Source organism: Neohortaea acidophila, assembly GCF_010093505.1.
Source record: "Neohortaea acidophila strain CBS 113389 unplaced genomic scaffold BDY17scaffold_2, whole genome shotgun sequence".
Taxonomy (NCBI): Eukaryota; Fungi; Ascomycota; class Dothideomycetes; order Mycosphaerellales; family Teratosphaeriaceae; genus Neohortaea; species Neohortaea acidophila.
The window spans coordinates 1,778,828-1,798,534 of record NW_022985511.1 but is presented as its reverse complement, the minus strand read 5'-3'; the positions used below and the strand labels follow the sequence as shown (position 1 = coordinate 1,798,534).

Below are 19,707 nucleotides of genomic sequence, written 5' to 3'. Positions count from 1 at the left end.
CACAATGCCGCCAGATCGCCCTATATCAGCGAAACAGACTTCCAAACGAATTCAAAGTACTGATAGGCCATTCGTATTTCCAAACAATTGCCACTTGCTCATCACAACCCGCAATTGCATCTACGCACGGGACGCAGCTGGCACAAATACCGTATTCAGGAGCAGCAAGCACGGTATTGTCGCCGCAAGGGAGGCACAAGATGAGTCTGGCATCCTGGCCGTGGCCGACAAACATGTTGTCGTCCTGCACGACACCAAACGAGGCTCGGAGAAAAGCTGGGGCCTCGATGCGAGCGAGGACGAAGTGCGACATCTGGAGTACTCCCACTCGGCCAGCTCGCTGTATCTGTGTACCAGCTTGACATCCGACATTCAGCGCTACTCGATCAAGCAATCCCGCCTACTCAGTCCCACAAGAACACATGCCTCGCCTCCCGTCGCTTTGGCTATATCTCCAACGGAACGACTGATGGTATCTGCATCCGACGGTCCGCCAGTTGTCTACCTCAGGGACCTGCTTCAGAACGGCCCGCCTATCCTCATTGAGCCCCGAGTGTCCAAAGCAGCCGTGTCAGTCGCTGCATTCCACCCCGAAAAACCAAACATCTTCCTACTGGCTTTTCGGGATGGCTCGATCGCCGAGTACGATGCTTCGAGGGTATTGCGCTCCGCCACCGGATGTCTGTCCGATCAGGAAAACGTCAACAAAGGGGAACTATCCCATCTTACCGCTTTGCACCGTGCAGCCTCGGCAGACAAGAAGGGAGCCATCACTGGCGCGGCGTTCCTGCCAGGCTTCACCACACGAGCTGTCACGGCTGGCAGAGATGGAAAGTGCCGCATCATAGACTTTGCCGATGGTGGTGTGGTATTGCGGACTTGGCATGTAAGAGCACCCGTCACCTCAATATCCGTCCTCTTCCCAGCTCCACCAGAGCCGAGCCGGGATCGCGGTGTTGGGCGGCCGAAACCACATATGCCACGTCCGAGCGTCGGCACTGATAGCTTGCTAGCTATCGGCCGGGAGGATGGCGAACTGTACATTTACGACTCACTTGGCTTACTCTTGGATCAATATAAACTAACGGAGCTGGGAGTAAAGATCATCAGCGTGGAGTGGGTGAAAGGCCCATCACCGAAACCAGTCTCGTCCATCGACGCCGGCGAAGTCGTGCAGGCGGTTCCTTGTGATCAACCAGCAGACTCTCAATTACAAAAGGCGTCCATCATGCTTGAAAAAGCCGAAAGCTCTCGCAACGGAGCACCGGTCGAGTATCTGGGGCCACCACCTTCGCTCCGCAAGCCTGCGACCGCATCTCCCCATCGAAAAGCGTCCGGGTCCTCCAGGAAGTTTACTATACATCCTGATGAGGTTGAAGATGATACGGTCCGTCACACTCCACTGCCTAAAATCACAGGACCGGTGTTGGTACAGAAAGGCGACTACCTCGACTTATTTTCGCCAGTGAAGCCTCCCGAGCCCAAGGCCGCTTCGGAGCAGCGGCTTTCAAGTCCACCAAGGTCGCGCCCGAGCATCACAAGCCAAACCTTTGTGAAAAGTCCGGAAGCGGTGACTGCAGCTGTGGACGATACTCTCGTTCGGCGAAGAAACTTGGAGCTCTTTCCGTCAACGGATTCCGGGCCTGCGCCGAACAAATCGCCAGTGGAGGGAAGCACCGCCGCGAAACGGTCCAGCTTCAACAACTCGCCGTTTGCTGAACCAAATAGACGGCTTACTTTCAAAGCTCAGTCTATTCGGCAACGTCGAAGAAGCAGTGGTCTTAGAAAACCCACTCTGGATCCTCCGAATGGCAATGCAAAGCTACTAGCAGATCTGCGGAAAATGAGCACGAGTCAGAAGACTGGACAGCCTGGTGGTGTACTGTCATCCATGTCTATCGCCAATGCGAGCTCAGATGCCAAAGCCTCTACTCGGCCGTCGGGCAAAAAGGAGAACAAGTCTCGCTTCTTGCATCGATCTACGGACCATATTGAGATAGAGGCGGATTCCGAGACGGCCCGCAAGGCGTACGACGAGGTCCGCAAGAAACAACACTGGCCAGAAGATTCAACTCAAGCATCATCCTTGGACAACGATATCTGGTTTACCTCCGATTCAGGTGAAGATGAGCATCAGACCGCAAGACGCAAGCGGGCTACCGCTCAGCGCCCTCCAGCGAGACAGACTTCACGATCCAGGGTCACTTCCAAAGGAACGCTCAGCACCCTCGGCGTTCCGCATGCGGAGCACTCTCAGGCATACAGAATGGACGGCTCGACCGAAGAGGAAATGTTCACGGCGGCAGAAGCGCCCATCACGTCCAGCGGCGCATTTTCCCCTTCTTCTCAACACGTGCGGGAGTTGTTTCCCCGCTCGTCTTCGTTGTCGCCGCGGAAACATCACCGATCGAAGAAGTACGGCCTGTCGCAGCAAAATCCAAAGACCACAAGCCAGCCTCTGTCCGAAATCGCGCCGAACCAAATCGCCGGGCGTCAAGTCAAAAGCCCATGGGCGAGAGCCAAAGCAAACCAGGCGGTACATGGCTCCAGAATCGACTCTACTGCGAGAAGAGCTGTTCCATCGTCGAACGCATGCAAAGCCGCCATCCCGCCGATTGACGGGCAAAAGGAGAACGCAAACGAGTCGCACTGCAACATTTGCAGCCCCACGAAAGCAAAGCTTCTCGAGGTGGAGGCGGAAGTCGCAAGGCTGAGAGCTGAAGTGTTGATGTTGAAGACAGTGCTGAGGCGTCAAGGCCTTCCTGTGCCTCAGACAGTGCGACGAGGAGAGAAGAGAGCTGCGCGCGGATTGTAGCAAGATACCTCATACCTTGACTATTTCCATAGGTACTACTAGCTTGGCTGATCGCGATGGTCCTCTCTCGCTCGTATTTCCAGAGTCCGACAATGCGCAACTGCGCCCGCTCATCCAGCTCTGACCAATGCTTGAGACCAAATTGATCAAGCTCCTCGAGCATTGACCTTGCCAGCCAATCATTCTCCACCACGGTTCCTCCTTCTCCAACCGCCAGGGCACCCCAGGCAGATCGCTCCCGCTTCGCACCCGTCTCCGCCTTGGACGGCAGTCGTGGATGTTCAGCGAACCTCGCCGTTCGCTTGTCCTTCGTGGCTGTCATCCTCGACGCCGCCCTTGTGCTTCTCCGCAAGTTCATTGGTGCCACACTGGTATCGCCCTTGGCTTTCTTCTTCACCAGTTCACTGCCAGCATTGAAACTGCCACTCACCACCTCGCCTGGATTTATATAACAGCAGCGAATGGCAACGTCGGTGTAATGCAAGCTTTGCACTTCTTCCGTGGTATGCTCAGTTCCGTTGCCCAATCTACAATGTGACTAATGTTCGACGCCGTGACAGCAAAGGACGACGGCATTTTGCCAACTTCAACTGGGTCTCGATATCCATGCTCCTGCCAGGCAATCAGTTCGACCATTGTATTTGATGTCCAGGGCCCCGGATTCGCTGCTACAAACACGATTTTATGAGTTCGCATGCAGGCATGGCTGTGATCTGTTGATCATCAGCGATGAGACATTGGCCGCCCACTACATCACTGCACACGGAGAGAATCTGGCATGTTTCTTTGAGCACCTTGGCTGCCGTGAACGGTTTCCAAGTAAGTGGACTCGGCGTCATCACTGGATGGCCGTTCACGCCGGCGAGACCTTTGAACTGGCAGCGGGCACCAAAAGAGTCCATGGCCAACGATTTTACTCAGACACAAACACCAACACCGCCTTTGCCACCACCAATTACGGAAGACAGCAACGGTACGACTACAACCAAGAGCCCGAGCTCTTCAAGTGGAAGTGCCCTGCATGCGGCACTTACCAAAAACAGGGGCTGATGCGTCTCCACTTCATCGACTACCATGGCCTACGGAAGAACATGAATCACGGCTATGAAGAATTCTTCGAATACGTGTCGAGCTTCGAATATGCTGGTACAACCCTACCCATCCAGCTCACCGCCCCCATCCTCCCACAATTGCCCACATTCATCATCGTGGTCTTCCGCTGCAGCCAGTTAAGGCTCCCTTCAACTGCCGAGGCGGTCGCGCTTCCTCGTGGACTATATTCACAGTCGCTCAAATACGCAGAGAAGCTCGCAAATGTCATGAACTGGTCAGTGGACATACCAATAGATGTCCAGGGGTTGTTTGTGCGCGACATCAAGTCAAATCTGTTCCCTGCTCTTACTGAAGAAGATGTCAAGGACGCGGTACTGGAACTTCGATACTGCCAGGGGGAATATTCAGCTCGTCGCATCATCAGTTATACTCGCACGCTGCAGGCAATGATCGAAGCTGGTGGCGAGAATCCGGCGATTCTCACTGCTATTGGAAAAGCTTGACGACGAACTGGGACCTCTTCGAGGAGTTCTTACACAGCGTGCCCAATTTCACGCTCTATATCCATTCGCGAAAGCGGGTGTACGAAGTCGAGCGAGACGGTGTTACCGTACAGCAGTTACTCTCTCGCTCTAACGCCCACGAGTATTCCCGCATCTTCGCAAACACGGCCGAACTGAAGAAGGGCCCGCTACATTTGCCGATTGGAGAGCCAGATCCCACTACCGAGCAGGGGCGACGGCAGTTCATCCGGAGGTTCATGGAAGATGTCGGGGGCTCGGAGCGGAGTGTATCAAATTGACGCGGGCGTAATTGTCTTGGGAGAGTCAACAAAGTCCCGAGAGCACCAGAACTACAGCAAAATGTCGATGTGCGTCCATAGATGCTTTTCTCTGCGTGCCAACTCTAATTGAAATCGTGGCTGAGCTCGTTGTGTTCTTAATCGAAAGGTTGAAAGAGCGTTGGTCAGAAACGGGAATATGGGGTCGTTGAGTCGAAATGTGACACCTGCGCGCTGCTTGTAGCAAGATACCTCTCACCTCGATTGCTAGGCATGTGTATGTTTCCATAGATATAGGACTTACCCCGGAGCACTCCAACGAGCTCCACATGTGCGATGCGAAATCCCCTTGAAAAGAGTCACTTCACACCCGATCGTGACGCTCCTCCTTCTCCTTATCGCTGACCGCACTCCCCAGCCTCCCCTGCTCGCTGATCGCACTATATCTGCGATGCTGTTGCGCCAAGCTCATGGCCCTCGGATCCACTGAGCTCCTCCTGTGCACCTCTTGCTCCTCCCTCTCGATGAACTCCATTGGGCGCTTGGAAGAGGTGGCGATGTGATCGCGGAAAACCAGCAGGCTGGGCTGGCCCCGGAAGTACGTGTCGATATCTTCCAGCGTCCGGCCCGCCGTTTCGGGGTACAAGAAGTACGTGAGCGGTACGAAGGAGCCGTTCAGAACGGTCCAGATGATGTAAAACTTCCAAGCGAGGTTTTGGATGCCGATCTGGGTGATTTCGACGACCATGCTACTTTGGTATTAAGAGGAAATGCCAGCGATGTGGATGAATGAGCGCTTACAAGTTGAAGATCCAATTCGTTGCTGTGCCGAGCGCTGCTCCTTTTGCTCTTGTTGCGAGCCCATTGATCTCGGTTGGGTATAACCAAGGGACGCCTTGGAAGCCCTGGTGATGATTAGCATGTGGTTTATTTACAGCACCTGGGTTACTGCAGTGGTCGTGGAAAGCTGTTGCTACTCGCGTGTCTCTTCACTTACAATGCCGAAGAATCTGTAGAGCCAGGTCAGTCTGTGGAAGCTTTAGACAGCTCAAGTCTAATCCACTTACATGTAATACAAAAAGAAGAAGGCGACACTGGCGCTTGCAATTGTATCGGACTTGTTGATATTGGCAACGCCCCCTTCGGCTTTGTACAGCTCGCTGTAGCGCAGGAGGACGGTGATCAAGAGGTAGCAAAAGCATTGACCGGCGGCGGCGTACATGATCATCTTCCTTCGGCCCCATCGTTCAACGTTAGGGATCCCGATGGTGGAGAAGACGAGGTATGATACACTGTTGCACGCGGCGAGCAAACGAGCCCTCTTGTTGCTGAAGCCAACAGACTTAATCAGCACAGTAGGCAAATAATATGACGTGACCTGCAAAATGCTGTCAGAATAGCCTAGAAATGATTAGAATCGTCTTACGTTGATTCCGGAAAGCTGCTGCATTGCCTGGGCGCCTGCGGAAATTGTCAGACGATCCATTGAAGTGTTGTACGGCTGGCCTTGCGTGCTTACCCATTCCGAGCAAGATTCGACGAAGCGTGCATGGATCTCCGGGTGCGACTTTCCCGCGGACCAAGTCGCGAATGCGCACGGCATGCTCCTTTTCATATTCATCGGCGAATTTGATTTCGTTAAGCTCTGTCTGCACAAAAGGATCCTCAATCTCGGTCCCCTCGACATCTGCCAAGATCTGTTCGGCTTCTTTGTAACGGCCAACCTTGACAAGCCATCGGGGAGATTCCGGCAGCCAGGGCGTCGTTGCGAAGAGGATGATGATGAAGATGAATTGAAGGGCAAGTGGAATCCGCCAAGCAACCTGTTTACCACAAGTCAGTCATTCATCGTCGCTTCCAAGTGCCTCTCAGATGGCCTGACTTACTCCTCCAGGTAGATAAGAGAATCCAAATGTCACCCAGTTACTCAAGGAGAAGCCGGCAATGTTGAGGATGAGCTCAACGACAATCAGTTTCCCCCGCCAGGATGCCTTCGAGGTTTCCGCCTGCCACGGGGGAGCCGTAGCGGTGTTGATGCCATTGCCGATGCCGGCTATCACACGACCAACGATGATCTGAGCCACGGAGTATGTTGTGATTTGCAGCAAGGCGCCCACGCTCAGGATGGTCGTCCCGAGGAGGACGGAGCGCTTACGACCGAGTCGGTCACCGATAAAGTACGCAGCGATTGCACCAAAGAAACAGCCGATGCTGTTGAAGGAGTTCAGTCAACGGCGTGAAGATAGCGTATGCTTCATCGAACCTACTCGTAAATGGCGGTGATAGTTCCTTGAAGACTGGTATCGTTCTGGATGCCGAGGGTGTCCAAGAAGTCATTGGTAACGATAACGCCGCCGAATACGCCTTGGTCTGCATACGAGGGAATGGCATGAGCATGTGTAGCGAAGGACGAAGAGAATATGGATCGTCAATCGACGCACCATAGCCAAAAAGTGTCATGTCCGTGCCGCAGGCGACGCTGGTAACGTTAGTAAATCAAATCTGTGAGCAGGAGATGGGCAAACCCCACGTTATCCAAAAGGTCAGCCATCCTCCACGGAGGCCAAAGTAACGGTCCTTCATCGTGATTCCTTAGCACCCAAGTATGGAAGAAGAGAAGAGAGATGTGGTTAACGGTGGAGGAATGTGGAAAGGACTCGAGAGTGGCAAAGAGAAAAGGCGGGGATTCATAATCATCTGAAGGGAACTAACTGAACTACAGAGTCACCGGACCTTGGTGCGCGATGCTGTGCGGGCCTGCGCGCGAGTTTGGTGCTGCTTTAGAGCTCGCACGCGGACCGACGTTGGTCAAGGCCAATGGACGTGGTGGAAACGAGGCACAATGACGCCGATGGTTGCCGTCTAGCATGCGCCTCCAAACGCCAATTCGCGGGGCCGCTTTACGAACCGCTCGTGCGCCGCACCGGGCCTACTTATCGGGCCTATTCTCGATCACAGCTGTGGGCCGGATGGCGTGTAAATCGCAGCGGATGATTAGTGAGAGCCCCAGCGAGACTTCAGCCGCACAAACTCGCCGTCGGCGGGTTGACGGAAGCCTTTGGTGCATGTCGTGTGACGGACAATGCCAAGAATACGACTCTGAAGGTCTCTGGGGAATATGGCTGCTCTACCCCGCGATGGAGAAAGTCGGGGGCATGAGACAGCTGGAGCGATTGGCCAGCAGATGTGCAGGTGAACACCTAAGGTAAACAGGGGTAGCAGGGCCAGGTTCTGCAAGAGGTTGGTTGCGCGCCTTGAATCGATCCCTGTTGCAAGTGATGATGCTGTGCCATTCCTTACGACGCGGTGCGCCATCGCGTGGGGGGAGGCAGAGAGCTGTGATCATCGGCATCAGGCAGCGTTATACTACGCATGTCTTCCATGCTAGCAACGTAGGAGTTGTTGCAGATCGACGACGTCCGTAACGGAGAGGAGGGAGTAGGTGTAGCAATAGCCAGACAAGATCAAGGCATGATGTTGCCTGAGGCAGACATGTGGACGGGTACTCCCTCCCGTCCCGCTCCCCAGCCGAAAGCTCCCGAGCTACGACGGCAGAGCAAGCAGGAGTTGAGTGCGAGTTTTCAACCACATCGACCCTCGCTCCATCCACGCCCCCAGCTCGCGCAACATGTGGCGCGTCGGTATCGCTCGGAGTGCAGGGAGCCTTGAGCATTCCGCAAGGCTTGCTGCACGGCGCCAATGGCAGCCGCAACGGATACGACCTGCGTTCAAGGTTTGTTGTCCACACACCCCATACCAGTAAGAAAGATTGCATACTGATGCCATCCAACAGCGATCATTCGCCGACCAGAACCCCGTCGCTGGAGTTCCTCTAGGCCCCATCTCGGCCAACAATAAGATCACCCCCGTTTCAGCTGCCTCCGCCGCCCATACTCCTCCCCCATCCCTCAATACCGCCAATCTTCCCCCCACTGGCACTGGAACCGCCAGTACCGGTCCTGCAGCAGCTCCTCCTCCAAAGCGACCACGGAGACGTTTCCGTAACTTCCTCCTCAGCCTCATCGTCTTGTCAGTCCTCGGCTACGCTGGGGGCGTCTACTATTCGCTCGTCTCCGACAATTTCCACGACTTCTTCACCGAGTACATCCCCTTTAGCGAGGATGCGGTTGCCTACTTCGAAGAACGCCAGTTCCGAAAACGTTACGCCTCAAGAGATTCACCGACATCCGCGCGCACGTGGCCTCAACCGCGAGGCGAGCAAAAGGTGACAATCGGCAAATCAAGCGGCCTGACCCCAAGACTAGCAGAAGAGACGAATGCTGGATCGGACTTGGGACAGAAGGGAAGGCACTCTAGCGCAACAGAGGACAACAAACCTCCGCCGAGAGATAGCAAAAGTGCTGGACAGAAGCCGAAGGAGGACAAGCAGGCAGCCGATGCCGAAAAGGCCAAGGCGAAGGATACCACTCAGCCTGCGTCAGGTCAGCGTAAAGATGCGGCGCCGGCGCAGGCAGCAAAGCCAGCCAAGAAAGACGCCGGCAAGACCGACGTGAAGAAAGACAGCAGCCCCTCGAGCGACGCCTCCAAACAACCTGCCCCTGAACCCAAGCCTTCCTCTCCCGCCCCCCAAATTGACCACCTCAACGTGCCCGAGGCCACCGAGCCTGTGGTACAGGATCTCGTCACGCTGGTCAACAACATCATTACCGCCATCAATGCGTCCTCCGAACGATCGCAATATGCCACCACCCTCACCGCTGCCAAGGACCAAGTCAACAAGATCATCAGTGAAGTGACTACGCTGAAAGACAAGGTCAACCACGATGCCGAGCAACAGATCAAAAACGCGCACACCGAATTTGACCAAGCCGCCAAGGAGCTGGTCCGCAGGCTGGACGGGGAAATGAAGGAGCAGGAGGTGAAGTGGAGGGACGAGTATGAGGGCGAGCGGGAGAGGTTGAGCACAAGCTATCAGCACCGGCTGTCTGCAGAACTCGACGCAGCGCGCAAGCTGGCGGAACAGAAGGAGCAGAACGCACTACTTCAGCAGGAGATCGACCTCCAGAAGCGCTTCATGGACCAAGTCAAAGATCAAGTCGAAACGGAGCGTGACGGCCGCCTGTCCAAACTGGAAGAGCTGTCTGGGAACGTGTCCGAGCTGGAGAAGCTGACGGGCGAGTGGAACAACGTTGTCGACAGCACTCTCCAAACACAACACCTGCAAGTCGCACTCGAAGCCGTTCGAGCCAGACTACAGTCCTCCGACTTCCCCACCCCATTCATCAACGAGCTCGTCGCCTTGAAGGAGATCAGCAAAGATGACGACGTCGTGACGGCCGCGATTGCATCCATCAACCCCGTCGCCTACCAACGCGGCATTCCCTCGCCGGCACACCTGATTGATCGCTTCCGCCGCGTGGCCGCGGAAGTGCGCAAAGCATCGCTCTTGCCCGAGGATGCGGGCATCGCGAGCCATGCCGCCAGCGCGGTGCTGAGCCGACTCATGTTCCCCAAGAAGTCCGAACGCGGCTTGCCAGAGGGCGAGGACGTCGAGGCGACGCTCGCGAGGACAGAGGTGCTGCTCGAAGAAGGCGACTTGGACGCTGCGGCGAGGGAGATGAATGGGCTGAAGGGATGGGCGGGTGTGTTGAGCCGGGATTGGGTGGGTGAGTGCAGGAGGGTGTTGGAAGTCAGGCAGGCTGTGGATGTAAGTTGACCCGTTTTTCTTCCCTTCGTGTTGGACATTGATGCTGATGAGTTGCAGGTCATCGCCACCGAGGCACGACTACAAAGTCTGCTTGTCGATTGATCCACGATGAAGGCAGGCTCCCTGGGAACTGTAACATATACCTATTGTACGCATGCCCGGGCCGATGTTAGATCAACAACGGCTGCACCTGTATACAGCCACCACAAAAGCAAACATATCTAACCCTAGCTTTTGGGACTCTTCACATTCTTCGTCACGATGGTATAAACTGGACAGGGGAGAAAATCATCGCTTCGTTGATAAGCCATTCCTGTGAAGCTACCGTTAACACCCTGCTAAAGCTACCCGTAGGGTGAAGCGCTGCAACGCTGTTCGCGAGAGAAGACAAAGTCCCAAAAATCACATGCTACCGTAGTATGCTTTTCGTCGAGGGACATCATGCGTTAATGTCATATCGGTCTCGTCACCTCCGTTACCTCCGCCACCGTACTCTCCGTTTCTCGTCCACGCGATGAGTGCCGAGCATGCGCCCTCAGACTAGTGCCAGCCCTCCGGCTCTTCCTCCTCGGTAAACCACTCGGGAACCCCAGGCTGTGCAGGGGCGGCAGGGAGTGAAGTGATGTTCAACTGGGGGAAGCCGGCAGCCACAGCATCGAACTGAGCGCCACTGACATTGGAGGAGGCCGTAGCAGTGTGTGCGGTCTGGCCAGGATTGGCGACGGTGGGCGGTGAAACACCGACCAAGATGGGGACTGTGGTGCCGTCGACACCAAGCTGGGCAGTGTTGGGGCCAACCAAGCCTGCAGTACCGCCCGTGAAGCCGGCGGGAGGACCCCCGAAAGCACTGGTGAGTATGTTGAGGAATGCATTGTAATTCGAGTCGGTGCCGGCCTTCAGTAGATCGTTGTCGTCAGGAAAGGTGTTGTACTCTTCCATGAAGATTGGGAGCTGCTCGGTAATCTCTTTGCCTTGAACGCAAACATAAAACCCACGTCCACCGGTGTCGGGGTCGCTGTCGCCGAGATAGAAGGGATTAGAACGGGCTTTGCAGGCAGGGGCCGCTTTAGCAAGTGCATTTGTGGAATTGTGGGCCTTGCTCGCGTCTGCTGAGGGTGTCATGCCGTCGGAGGGTGCGTCGACATGACTGGAATGATCGTGCTCGGAGCAGCCAGAAGTGTCGCCCGGGGCCAGGCCAGGCATATCATCGTCCGTCTCGTACGCTTCTCCGGGAGGGAAGACGAAGTCTCCGTCCAGCCAATCATCAAACGGATACGGTGGTGCCTCTTTCTCCTTTCTCTTGAGCAGATACACCTTGCGTGATCCCTCCATGAGGTACATGAGGTGTAGATGCTCGAGGTGCTCGAGCAGGGTCGTGATTGACTTCAGCACCGGCACCCACGTACCTTTGTCGAGGGCGACGTAGGTCAGCCGCAGGTCTTTGACGGATGACAGTCGGACGAACGAGGCCGCCAGCTGCTTGGCGCCGATGTGCATGCCATCCACCGACAACTTGGTAAGCTTGGACATGTCAAGACCCTTGGTGAACGTGAGGTATTGAACGCCACTGTGTGCGGGGAAGGGGGAGTCGAATTTGAGAACCAGGCTCGTCAAAGAGGTGAGGAGCAATGCGAACTTGCTGACCATGACAAGCTGGCGACGGAACGCAGGGCTCAACAGAAACTCACCCTCGTTGTAATCTTCTTCGTCCGGACAGCCGAGGTTGAGGGAGACGGCGTGCAGGCTGTTGAGCGCTTTGGTGGAGTGCGTGAATTTCTTGGGGTTGAGCCATTCGATGGGTAGGTAGCCGCCATGACGAATGAGATTTGTATGAAGCTCGCGGACGGCCGGGGATTTGGAGAGTGCCTGGAGGGTGATGGTCCAGACGTGCCGGAAGAAGGTGCTGAACTCCCTGTCAAAGCTACCGATGGGCTTGAGGGAAGCATCACGGCCAGTCACGCGTTGGACTTTGTTGCGGCCGCGTAGGTCGATGTCGGCAGGGATGGCGGTGGGTAAGTCGATGAGTGAGACGGCGACGAGGTTGGAGAGCTTAGCGAACGCGTCCATGATCATCTTCTTGTCCTGTTTGGTCTTGACGAGGGTCTTTTGGTCTTCGATATAGTCTCGATAGGCTTCCTTCTGCTTGACGCTCGCCTGCCACACACAACTGGCCCCGTGGCAGCAGTCTGTGGCACGCTGAGAGAACAGGGCGGGGATGAAATGGACGTGGTGCAAGAAGCTGTTGAGTCGCTCGCTGCGAGAGATGGCCTGCAGGACTTTGAGGCTGTCGGTGGTGATCACGAAGGCCTTCTGGGAGAAGTACTCTCTGCCGAATTCGTGGAAGCTTTTCTTCTCCAGCGTACGGCATGTCAGGCGAAAGGCGGCGTTGTCGTCGGCATAAAGCCGGGCGGCAATGTTGGAGACGAGTTCCTCCGGAATGTCGGTCAGCTTAGCCATTGTTGCGGGTGATGGAGCGATCGTGCGGGTGGCAGTCCAGGGTCTGCCAGTGTCTGCTGCCCCGTCACGACCCAAAGATCGGCGGGGTGAGAGGCCAGGGGTGGAAGGTAGCTTGTTACAGCCTTGTGGTGAGGATGGAATGAACAAAATGGGGAAGATGAGGCGCCAGTGGTGGAGGCGTCAAGATTGGAGGGGTGGTGAAGGAAAGAGGAAACGGGGCGAAGGGTGTGGAAGTTTGAGATGGCTCATGTCGCACAGAGACAAACGCGGTCGTGTGGCACGCTCAGCCTGCGGCAGCCTGAAACATCTCGTGCAGCGGGAACGCGCACGGTTGCCTGCCGGACCTGCCCAATCCGGACGAATCACTGGGCGTTTCGTTTGCCTCACGCCCCTCCCCTACAACATCACCCCTGGACTTCGCTGTTGTTGGATGGAACACTAACCGTCTGTCACAACCGTCCCATTCACTCGTTTCAAACTAGGTGAGGCCTGTCATTCACCCGAGCGAAGCCTTCAATAGCCACACCCCCGCATTCAGCGCGATGCAACGAATGCACGCAACATAAGACACGACCTCGCTGCATCCGGTGAATGCCAAGCCGTCGACCTCCTTCCCGCTCACTTCGTTTGTTCCCAGCACACTCTTTGTCTGCACCACCACCGTCAATTCGGCACAAAGCCACGTCACACAAACAAAGCCCCCAACACAACCCCATTGTTGCCCTCCCATTCACTCTCTCCTTTGCATTAAATCTTCTTGGCCGCCTGAGTCTGTCTCGACGACACTTCTTTCGGCAATCCTACGCACTTTCTTCGTCCAGTCTTTACCTCCAAGCACCACACCACCCACATCAACCTCATCGCTGGCCGGTGAGACCACCTTTCAAACTCAAAGACCGGCCACCCCACTCCGCAAGCGCAACCATGTATCTTCCGGCCATCGCCTTCGTGACTCTGGCTGCCGCTGCGCCCGCCTCGATTCTGGTCCGCACTCCCGTCAACGTTGTCGCCGCCCCTTCATGCAACACGCCCGGTCAGCTGCTGTGCAATGGGCAGAACCAGTGGGGACTCTGTACGGTCGCTAACTCCATCGTCTGGATGGCGACCGCTGCTGGAACCTCGTGCGACTGCTCAGCCGGTGACTGTGGCATCGTCAATGACGACGACCTCTCCGCTCCGAGCTCTTCGCCGAGCGGGAATGCCTCGACTTCGACTTCAGCTCCAGCACCCACCCAGACCTCGCCTCCAGCCTATTCCACTCCCGCATCGCCTCCGTCCTATTCCACTCCCACATCAACTTCCTCCTACCCAAGTGCCGCTTCCACTTCTTCCTCAGCCGCGGCGCCTTTGCCTTCCGGCACGGGCTCGCATTACACACAATTCAACGGCGACGGATCTCCCCAGGATGGCTGGCCCACCATGAGCGACTGGATCGCCTTCGATGACCTGTTCACAGCGTACGAGCCGATCATGGGCCAGACCTGCACGTCCGCCTTTGGCGTTCCAAATACACCCGCATCGTCGCTGCCGGTGCTCCAAGCCGCCCTTCTAAGTGAATCGCAGGCCGCAGGCATTCCGCCTCAGTTCGCCCTCGCGATTATGATGCAGGAGTCCCTGGGATGTGTCTTTGTCGACACCACGAACAACGGGGTCGTCAATCCCGGGCTGTTCCAGGATCATGACGGCAACGCAACTTGCTACCAGCAACCCACCTGCCCCCCCGCCCAGATTCAAGCAATGGTCCAGCAGGGCGTGAGTGGAACCTCGAGTGGCGCGGGGCTGCAGCAATGCGCTACCCAAGCTCCCGGCACTGGAGCTCAGCGATTTTACCAGGCGGCTCGAATTTATAATAGTGGCAGCTTGCCGGCGGGTGGCAATCTGGGCGACGCTCTCGGCTCGACTTCCTGCTATGCTTCGGACATTGCCAATCGACTCATCGGCTGGACTAGTGGAGTGAGTCAGTGTACCCTGTAACGCGGATTTGATGATGAGCATGGCGATGAGAGGGTATGGAAATGATGATGATTAACGAGTGTCGCATCTTCGAGTCTCTGCCGAGCTGTGCGGGCATGGTTGCGGTAGAAGAGCGAGGTCTCCACGGAGGGAGAGCGAGCGCCAGAGGCTCAACTCTTCAACGTCTCTGGAGGAATTGAGCGTGTAGACAGAAGCGCCAGCGTGCGAGTGAACTTCAATGATTCCACTCTCCCACTCCACGTTTGCATCACTTCTAGGCCTTTCAGTATTTTCTTGCGCTTCACTCCGAGGGCGATTGATGTGTTGTCCGGGTTTAAGGTTTCGGAAGGCGCCGAATCGTTGCCAAGCCCCACCCCCTGCGGACAAACCTTCCTCGCGACTTTCTTCAAACAACCGCTTCTCGCCCACCATCTCCCTCTCTTCCACCATCCCCACCCTTCGCACATCCATCAGACACCAGATCGAAATGGCGGACATGGACACTTACGGAGATGACCAGCGCGGCTACGAAGGTAATTACTACCACTCCAGCACTCGCAGCCTACTACGACCAAAGTGAGGGTGAAGTCATTCACGAATCCATCACTACGACCTACCGACTTTGTATATACCTGACAACGTTACTGACATCTCGCTCGCACAGATGATCGTGATCGTGACTACGGACGCGACCGCTCTCGCTCGCCTGGCCCCGATCGTGACGGCGACACGAGGATCCGCGACGAGCCCTTGAACGGCCGTGCTGAACGGTGAGGACCAGCCTGCTTGCATCATCCCGTGGACCCAAGGAGCTGACGAGAAACAGTGACCACGGAGGCGATAAGAACAGCGGGGATGACGCGACAAACCCCGGCTCGAATCTCTTCGTCACTGGCATTCATCCCCGTCTCAGCGAAGAGGAGGTCACGCGTCTGTTCGAGAAGTACGGCGTGGTGGAGAAGTGCAACATCATGAAGGATCCGCACACTCGTGACAGCCGTGGCTTTGGCTTCGTGAAGATGACCACGTCTGACGAAGCTGACGCGGCCAAGGACGGATTGCAGGGAGTCGTGTACGAGGGCAGGACGCTGAGTATCGAGAAGGCGCGCAGGGCTCGGCCTCGCACTCCGACCCCCGGCAAGTACTTCGGTCCGCCCAAGAGAGGTCAGTTCATCCCATCCTATACGATGCTTGTTGTAGCCGCGCTGACACCCCTCTCAGATGACCGCCCCGCGCGTACTGGTGGCTACAGAGACCGCTACGATGTAAGTACATCTGTCCCTCTCGCGGCTGAGCACGGAAGATTGACACTCTCACAGGATCGTGGATACGGAGGCAGGCGCGACGAACCTCGCCGTGGTGGAGGTGGAGGGTATCGTGACCGCTACGACGACCGCGGGTACGGCGGCGGACGCCGTGACGACTACTCTCGCTCGGACCGCTACCGCGATGACCGCCCGGGCGATCGTGGTGATCGTCGTGGCGGTGGTGGCGGCGGATACGGCGGAGTATACGACCGGCCCCCAAGAGGCCCACCGGCCGAGCCAGGTTACGGCGCTCCTCGCGACGCTCCTCGTGACGCTCCTCCCCCGCGCGACTACGAAGACCGTCCTCGTCGCTACGACTAAGCACGAATCCGAGGGTGAGGTCACTTGCGTACCTGCTAACATAGAAGTCCTCGGGTGATCGACACTCGCGTGTTTGTGATCGAGGAGATTCTGCTTCAGCAAGAGTGTGTTAAACTGCTACGACGGGACAGAAGTCACTTTTCGGGAGTTGTTTCCAGGCGCGGCGCGGCAGCAACACACTGTACCCTCGCAATCCTCGCGTCTCCTTTTGCCTTGCGACACGAGACTGGCGTGCAGCACATGTTACAATTTCGGCTCGTCTTTTTCGACTCGCGCGGGTCATGGGCGGCAGATTTGACCCAGATGCACACGGCGTTTCAGCTTGCCAAGTTTCCCCCCTTTCGATAGAATGGATCAGACTGCTTCACTTTCCCGTTTTCGACGCGAGTATCGCCATGAAATCAACTCGGCAACGCGCAGTAACACCATAATCGCCTGCGGCTTACACAATTGCTACGAACGAGTAGCCGGCAAGTCACCTCTTCGATATCGATGCTGTGTGCGCGTCGCGTCAACTCGCCCCGAGTCAGCAATATCTCGCCCTCTCGATTGAAGCACAGCCCCGCCCACGCCTTCCGTCTCCCTCTTCGCCCAGCCATGCAGCATATTCGAAATTCGACTCGTTTCCGTCGGTCAGCTCAACGTGCGTTCCGCCGTCGAACCGCAGAACCTCTTCCGCTTCCAATCACCGTCCAGTGCGATGCGGTCTTAAGTATCAGTCTCCGGACAGCCATAACAGCAGAATCTGGAGCAGGCAGAAGCGTGAGTACAATGCACTTTGACCTTTGCTGACCACTTGCGTAGATGAACGGATTAGAAGGGCGAGACCATTGTATGGCGCGCCGCACCACATGTTTGCTACGGACATCTCCTCCAAGAGCCCGACTTGCATGCCTCGCAGCAATCCGTCCTGACCGTCCTCGCGAATGGAATCGTAGTCTGGGCAATCCATGCGCACACGAGAGCGTCCAATCGTCCTCGTGCTTGAGCCATGTCTGGCGAGTCGCACTCAGTGGCCGTAGGTCTACGGCAGACTTTCCTTTACTTTCTCCAGTTCATTACATAGGGGTGCGAGTACAGTGGCGGACATTAGATCGGTAGATAGGTACTTTGAAACATGCATTCGCAGCCGGAGAAATACAATGTGAATGATTCCCTCGTCCCAATTCTGGTAGCAAAGCCGAGGACCCTTGAAGCGCCTTCACGTCAGCGCAAGTATCGCGGTAAACACTCGAACCAGGCCATAGCAACCAACCCTTCACCTGCGGCGAATGCCTTTCACATGCTGTTTTTGTGCAATAGCATGATCTCCAACACGTCTCGGCAACAGTATCAGTCGCTGATGCTCCTCGGCCCGTGAAGCCTCGTACCTGCCTATCCGCCAACAGACACCGTTCGACAGGTCCAGCGAACCACCCGGGTCACGATGAGCAGCACTCCTCAGTGATATCTGGCGAGACGTGGAGATGTGGAGTGTTTGATCTCCAGCAAGAGCAGGTGGTACAATGCTGCGTCGAGGCACCTTGATCGTGATTGTCACGGTCGTCTGCACAGTTCTGCTGCTCCTCTGGAGCCCTTCGAAATGGCACTCTTACGCGTGGCCAAGTGCTCTCGGCCATACGAACACAGAAACAGTCGGGCATGGTGGAATAAATCCCAAGGCGTGGATGGAGGGGCGCGAAAAAGGGTTGTTCAGGGAGCCAAAGGTGGATGCGAAGAGCCCGTATCCGGCTGGGCGATTGAAGCCTGCTGGAAGCAACTACACCCGCACGCTAGTCGTGCCCAAGATGAAGGGGGAAGACACGAGCTGGATACAACAGGAGCTCGGTGATATGCTGTCTTCCGGGGTGCTGGACACCGCGATATATGCGATGGATGACGATACTGCGCCCCTGCATCCGATCATGAATAAGGGTCACGAAGTCATGGCATATCTCAGCTACATCATCGACTTCTATAATTCCTTGCCGGACGTGTTGGTCTTCATGCACGCCCACCGCTTTGCACGCCACAACAACTTGCTTCTCGAGAAGGACAGCGCGCTCATGCTGCGGCACCTCTCCCCTGAGCGAGTGACGCGCGAGGGCTACATGAACCTGCGCTGTCATTGGGACCCGGGATGCCCGGACTGGATGCGACCCAACGACGCGGACGTCAAGGGCGACCGCAAGGAGCAAGAAGTGATGGCGGCGGCGTGGACCGAGTTGTTTCCGGGCCAAGCGCTGCCCGATGTTCTGGCGCAACCATGCTGCGCGCAATTCGCCGTGTCACGGGAACGAGTGCAGGTGATTCCACGGGACCGCTTCATCGCACTACGGGAGTGGGTTGTTCACACCGACCTGGACGACTTTCTCTCTGGACGTGTGTTTGAGTATACGTGGCAATACATCTTCACCTCCTCCGCCTTCCACTGTCCGAGCATGAGTGCGTGCTACTGCGACGGGTACGGCATTTGCTTTGGAGATGCGGAGAAGTTTGACTATTACTTTGAGCTGGAGCACTATCGAAAGCTTTACCAGGAGGAGCTGGAGGCCTTGCAGTCCGCGGCGGCCAACGAGACGACTGCTCGCGAACACGATGGGAATGACCCAGGGTATGGGAGGCAGGAGATGGTGGAGGTGCCGACGGTTGGGCGGGAGGAGTGGCTGACAGACGAGATTCTGCGGCTGAAATCAGAGATGGACAGAAGCAAGGCGGATGCGCTGGAGCGAGGCCGAGATCCTGCGCAAAGAGCGAGGGAGTCTGGGAGGCATGGGAGGGAGGGGGAAGGCTTTTGATCGCCTACTCGTCCTTGGCTCATTGTAATGCCCGTCTGCTTAGCAATCCACCACGATCATCTCTCCCCGAATCGCGAAACAATAGGCAATACTCCAGTCCCGGCATGCAGATTGAGTAATAATAAGGATGAAGGAGCGACATGAAGCCGTCGCCGCCACAGCCGCAGCAGCCGGGCGGCGATCAGCATCATCAATGCCCAATGCCCGCTAACTTCTTAAGGCCGGCCCAACATCATTTGCTGAGGGCGCATCATCATCGCCACGCGCAAAGTGAAAAGTAGAATGTCGCAATCACACGCAGTTTGACATCCTTTGCTCATCTCCAATTCCCATCTCTGCACTTCCAGGTGTCACGATTGCTTGTGCACGACGCGGATCCCTCTACTCCACGCGTGCGGACCCCCCGGCTCGGCGGAGCAAAGATGGCCGAGGATAGGGCCAACAGCTTGGCCGCCGACCTCGACAAGGAGGAGGCGAAGGACGATCACTCGAAGGAATCTCTCACGAGAGATTCAAGCCCGAAAGACGACGCGCTCGAGTCTTCTGCCGCTGCCGCTGACGAGGAGAAGGCGGCG

At 56.4% G+C, this 19,707-nt stretch overlaps 8 protein-coding genes across 8 annotated transcripts; 6 read left to right on the top strand and 2 right to left on the bottom strand.

The window, feature by feature from the left end:
• Positions 1-4: 4 nt before the first annotated feature.
• BDY17DRAFT_321524 (quinon protein alcohol dehydrogenase-like superfamily) lies at positions 5-2,815 on the top strand (the record flags this gene model as incomplete). Its single annotated transcript, XM_033736637.1, has 1 exon — positions 5-2,815. The coding sequence occupies one exon, from the start codon at positions 5-7 to the stop codon at positions 2,813-2,815; it is 2,811 nt and encodes a 936-aa protein (XP_033593325.1).
• A 208-nt stretch (positions 2,816-3,023) lies between these two features.
• On the top strand, positions 3,024-4,372 carry BDY17DRAFT_85318 (uncharacterized protein). The gene is made up of 4 exons (XM_033738774.1): positions 3,024-3,318; positions 3,376-3,634; positions 3,737-4,142; positions 4,234-4,372. The coding sequence occupies exons 2-4, from the start codon at positions 3,460-3,462 to the stop codon at positions 4,316-4,318; spliced, it is 666 nt and encodes a 221-aa protein (XP_033593324.1). The 5' UTR covers positions 3,024-3,318; positions 3,376-3,459; the 3' UTR covers positions 4,319-4,372.
• Positions 4,373-5,013: 641 nt separating this feature from the next.
• Positions 5,014-7,232, bottom strand: BDY17DRAFT_245709 (general substrate transporter; the record flags this gene model as incomplete). Its single annotated transcript, XM_033730655.1, has 10 exons — positions 5,014-5,398; positions 5,451-5,554; positions 5,647-5,659; positions 5,717-6,027; positions 6,076-6,110; positions 6,169-6,472; positions 6,536-6,860; positions 6,917-7,019; positions 7,091-7,128; positions 7,180-7,232. The coding sequence occupies 10 exons, from the start codon at positions 7,230-7,232 to the stop codon at positions 5,014-5,016; spliced, it is 1,671 nt and encodes a 556-aa protein (XP_033593323.1).
• Positions 7,233-8,277: 1,045 nt separating this feature from the next.
• BDY17DRAFT_321521 (mitochondrial inner membrane protein Mitofilin) lies at positions 8,278-10,419 on the top strand (the record flags this gene model as incomplete). Its single annotated transcript, XM_033736636.1, has 3 exons — positions 8,278-8,382; positions 8,443-10,317; positions 10,375-10,419. The coding sequence occupies 3 exons, from the start codon at positions 8,278-8,280 to the stop codon at positions 10,417-10,419; spliced, it is 2,025 nt and encodes a 674-aa protein (XP_033593322.1).
• A 199-nt stretch (positions 10,420-10,618) lies between these two features.
• Positions 10,619-13,069, bottom strand: BDY17DRAFT_85203 (uncharacterized protein). The gene has a single exon (XM_033738773.1). It carries the CDS (start codon positions 12,772-12,774, stop codon positions 10,858-10,860), a length of 1,917 nt encoding a protein of 638 aa, XP_033593321.1. The 5' UTR covers positions 12,775-13,069; the 3' UTR covers positions 10,619-10,857.
• On the top strand, positions 13,042-15,103 carry BDY17DRAFT_292044 (uncharacterized protein). Its single transcript, XM_033732759.1, has one exon. It carries the CDS (start codon positions 13,366-13,368, stop codon positions 14,746-14,748), a length of 1,383 nt encoding a protein of 460 aa, XP_033593320.1. The 5' UTR covers positions 13,042-13,365; the 3' UTR covers positions 14,749-15,103.
• Positions 15,104-15,214: 111 nt separating this feature from the next.
• On the top strand, positions 15,215-16,355 carry BDY17DRAFT_321518 (uncharacterized protein; the record flags this gene model as incomplete). The annotated part of the gene is made up of 5 exons (XM_033736635.1): positions 15,215-15,260; positions 15,392-15,497; positions 15,554-15,891; positions 15,949-15,992; positions 16,047-16,355. 5 exons carry the CDS (start codon positions 15,215-15,217, stop codon positions 16,353-16,355), a joined length of 843 nt encoding a protein of 280 aa, XP_033593319.1.
• A 1,136-nt stretch (positions 16,356-17,491) lies between these two features.
• BDY17DRAFT_292040 (uncharacterized protein) lies at positions 17,492-19,359 on the top strand. The gene is made up of 2 exons (XM_033732758.1): positions 17,492-17,544; positions 17,611-19,359. Exon 2 carries the CDS (start codon positions 17,861-17,863, stop codon positions 19,130-19,132), a length of 1,272 nt encoding a protein of 423 aa, XP_033593318.1. The 5' UTR covers positions 17,492-17,544; positions 17,611-17,860; the 3' UTR covers positions 19,133-19,359.
• The last annotated feature ends 348 nt before the right edge of the window (positions 19,360-19,707 follow it).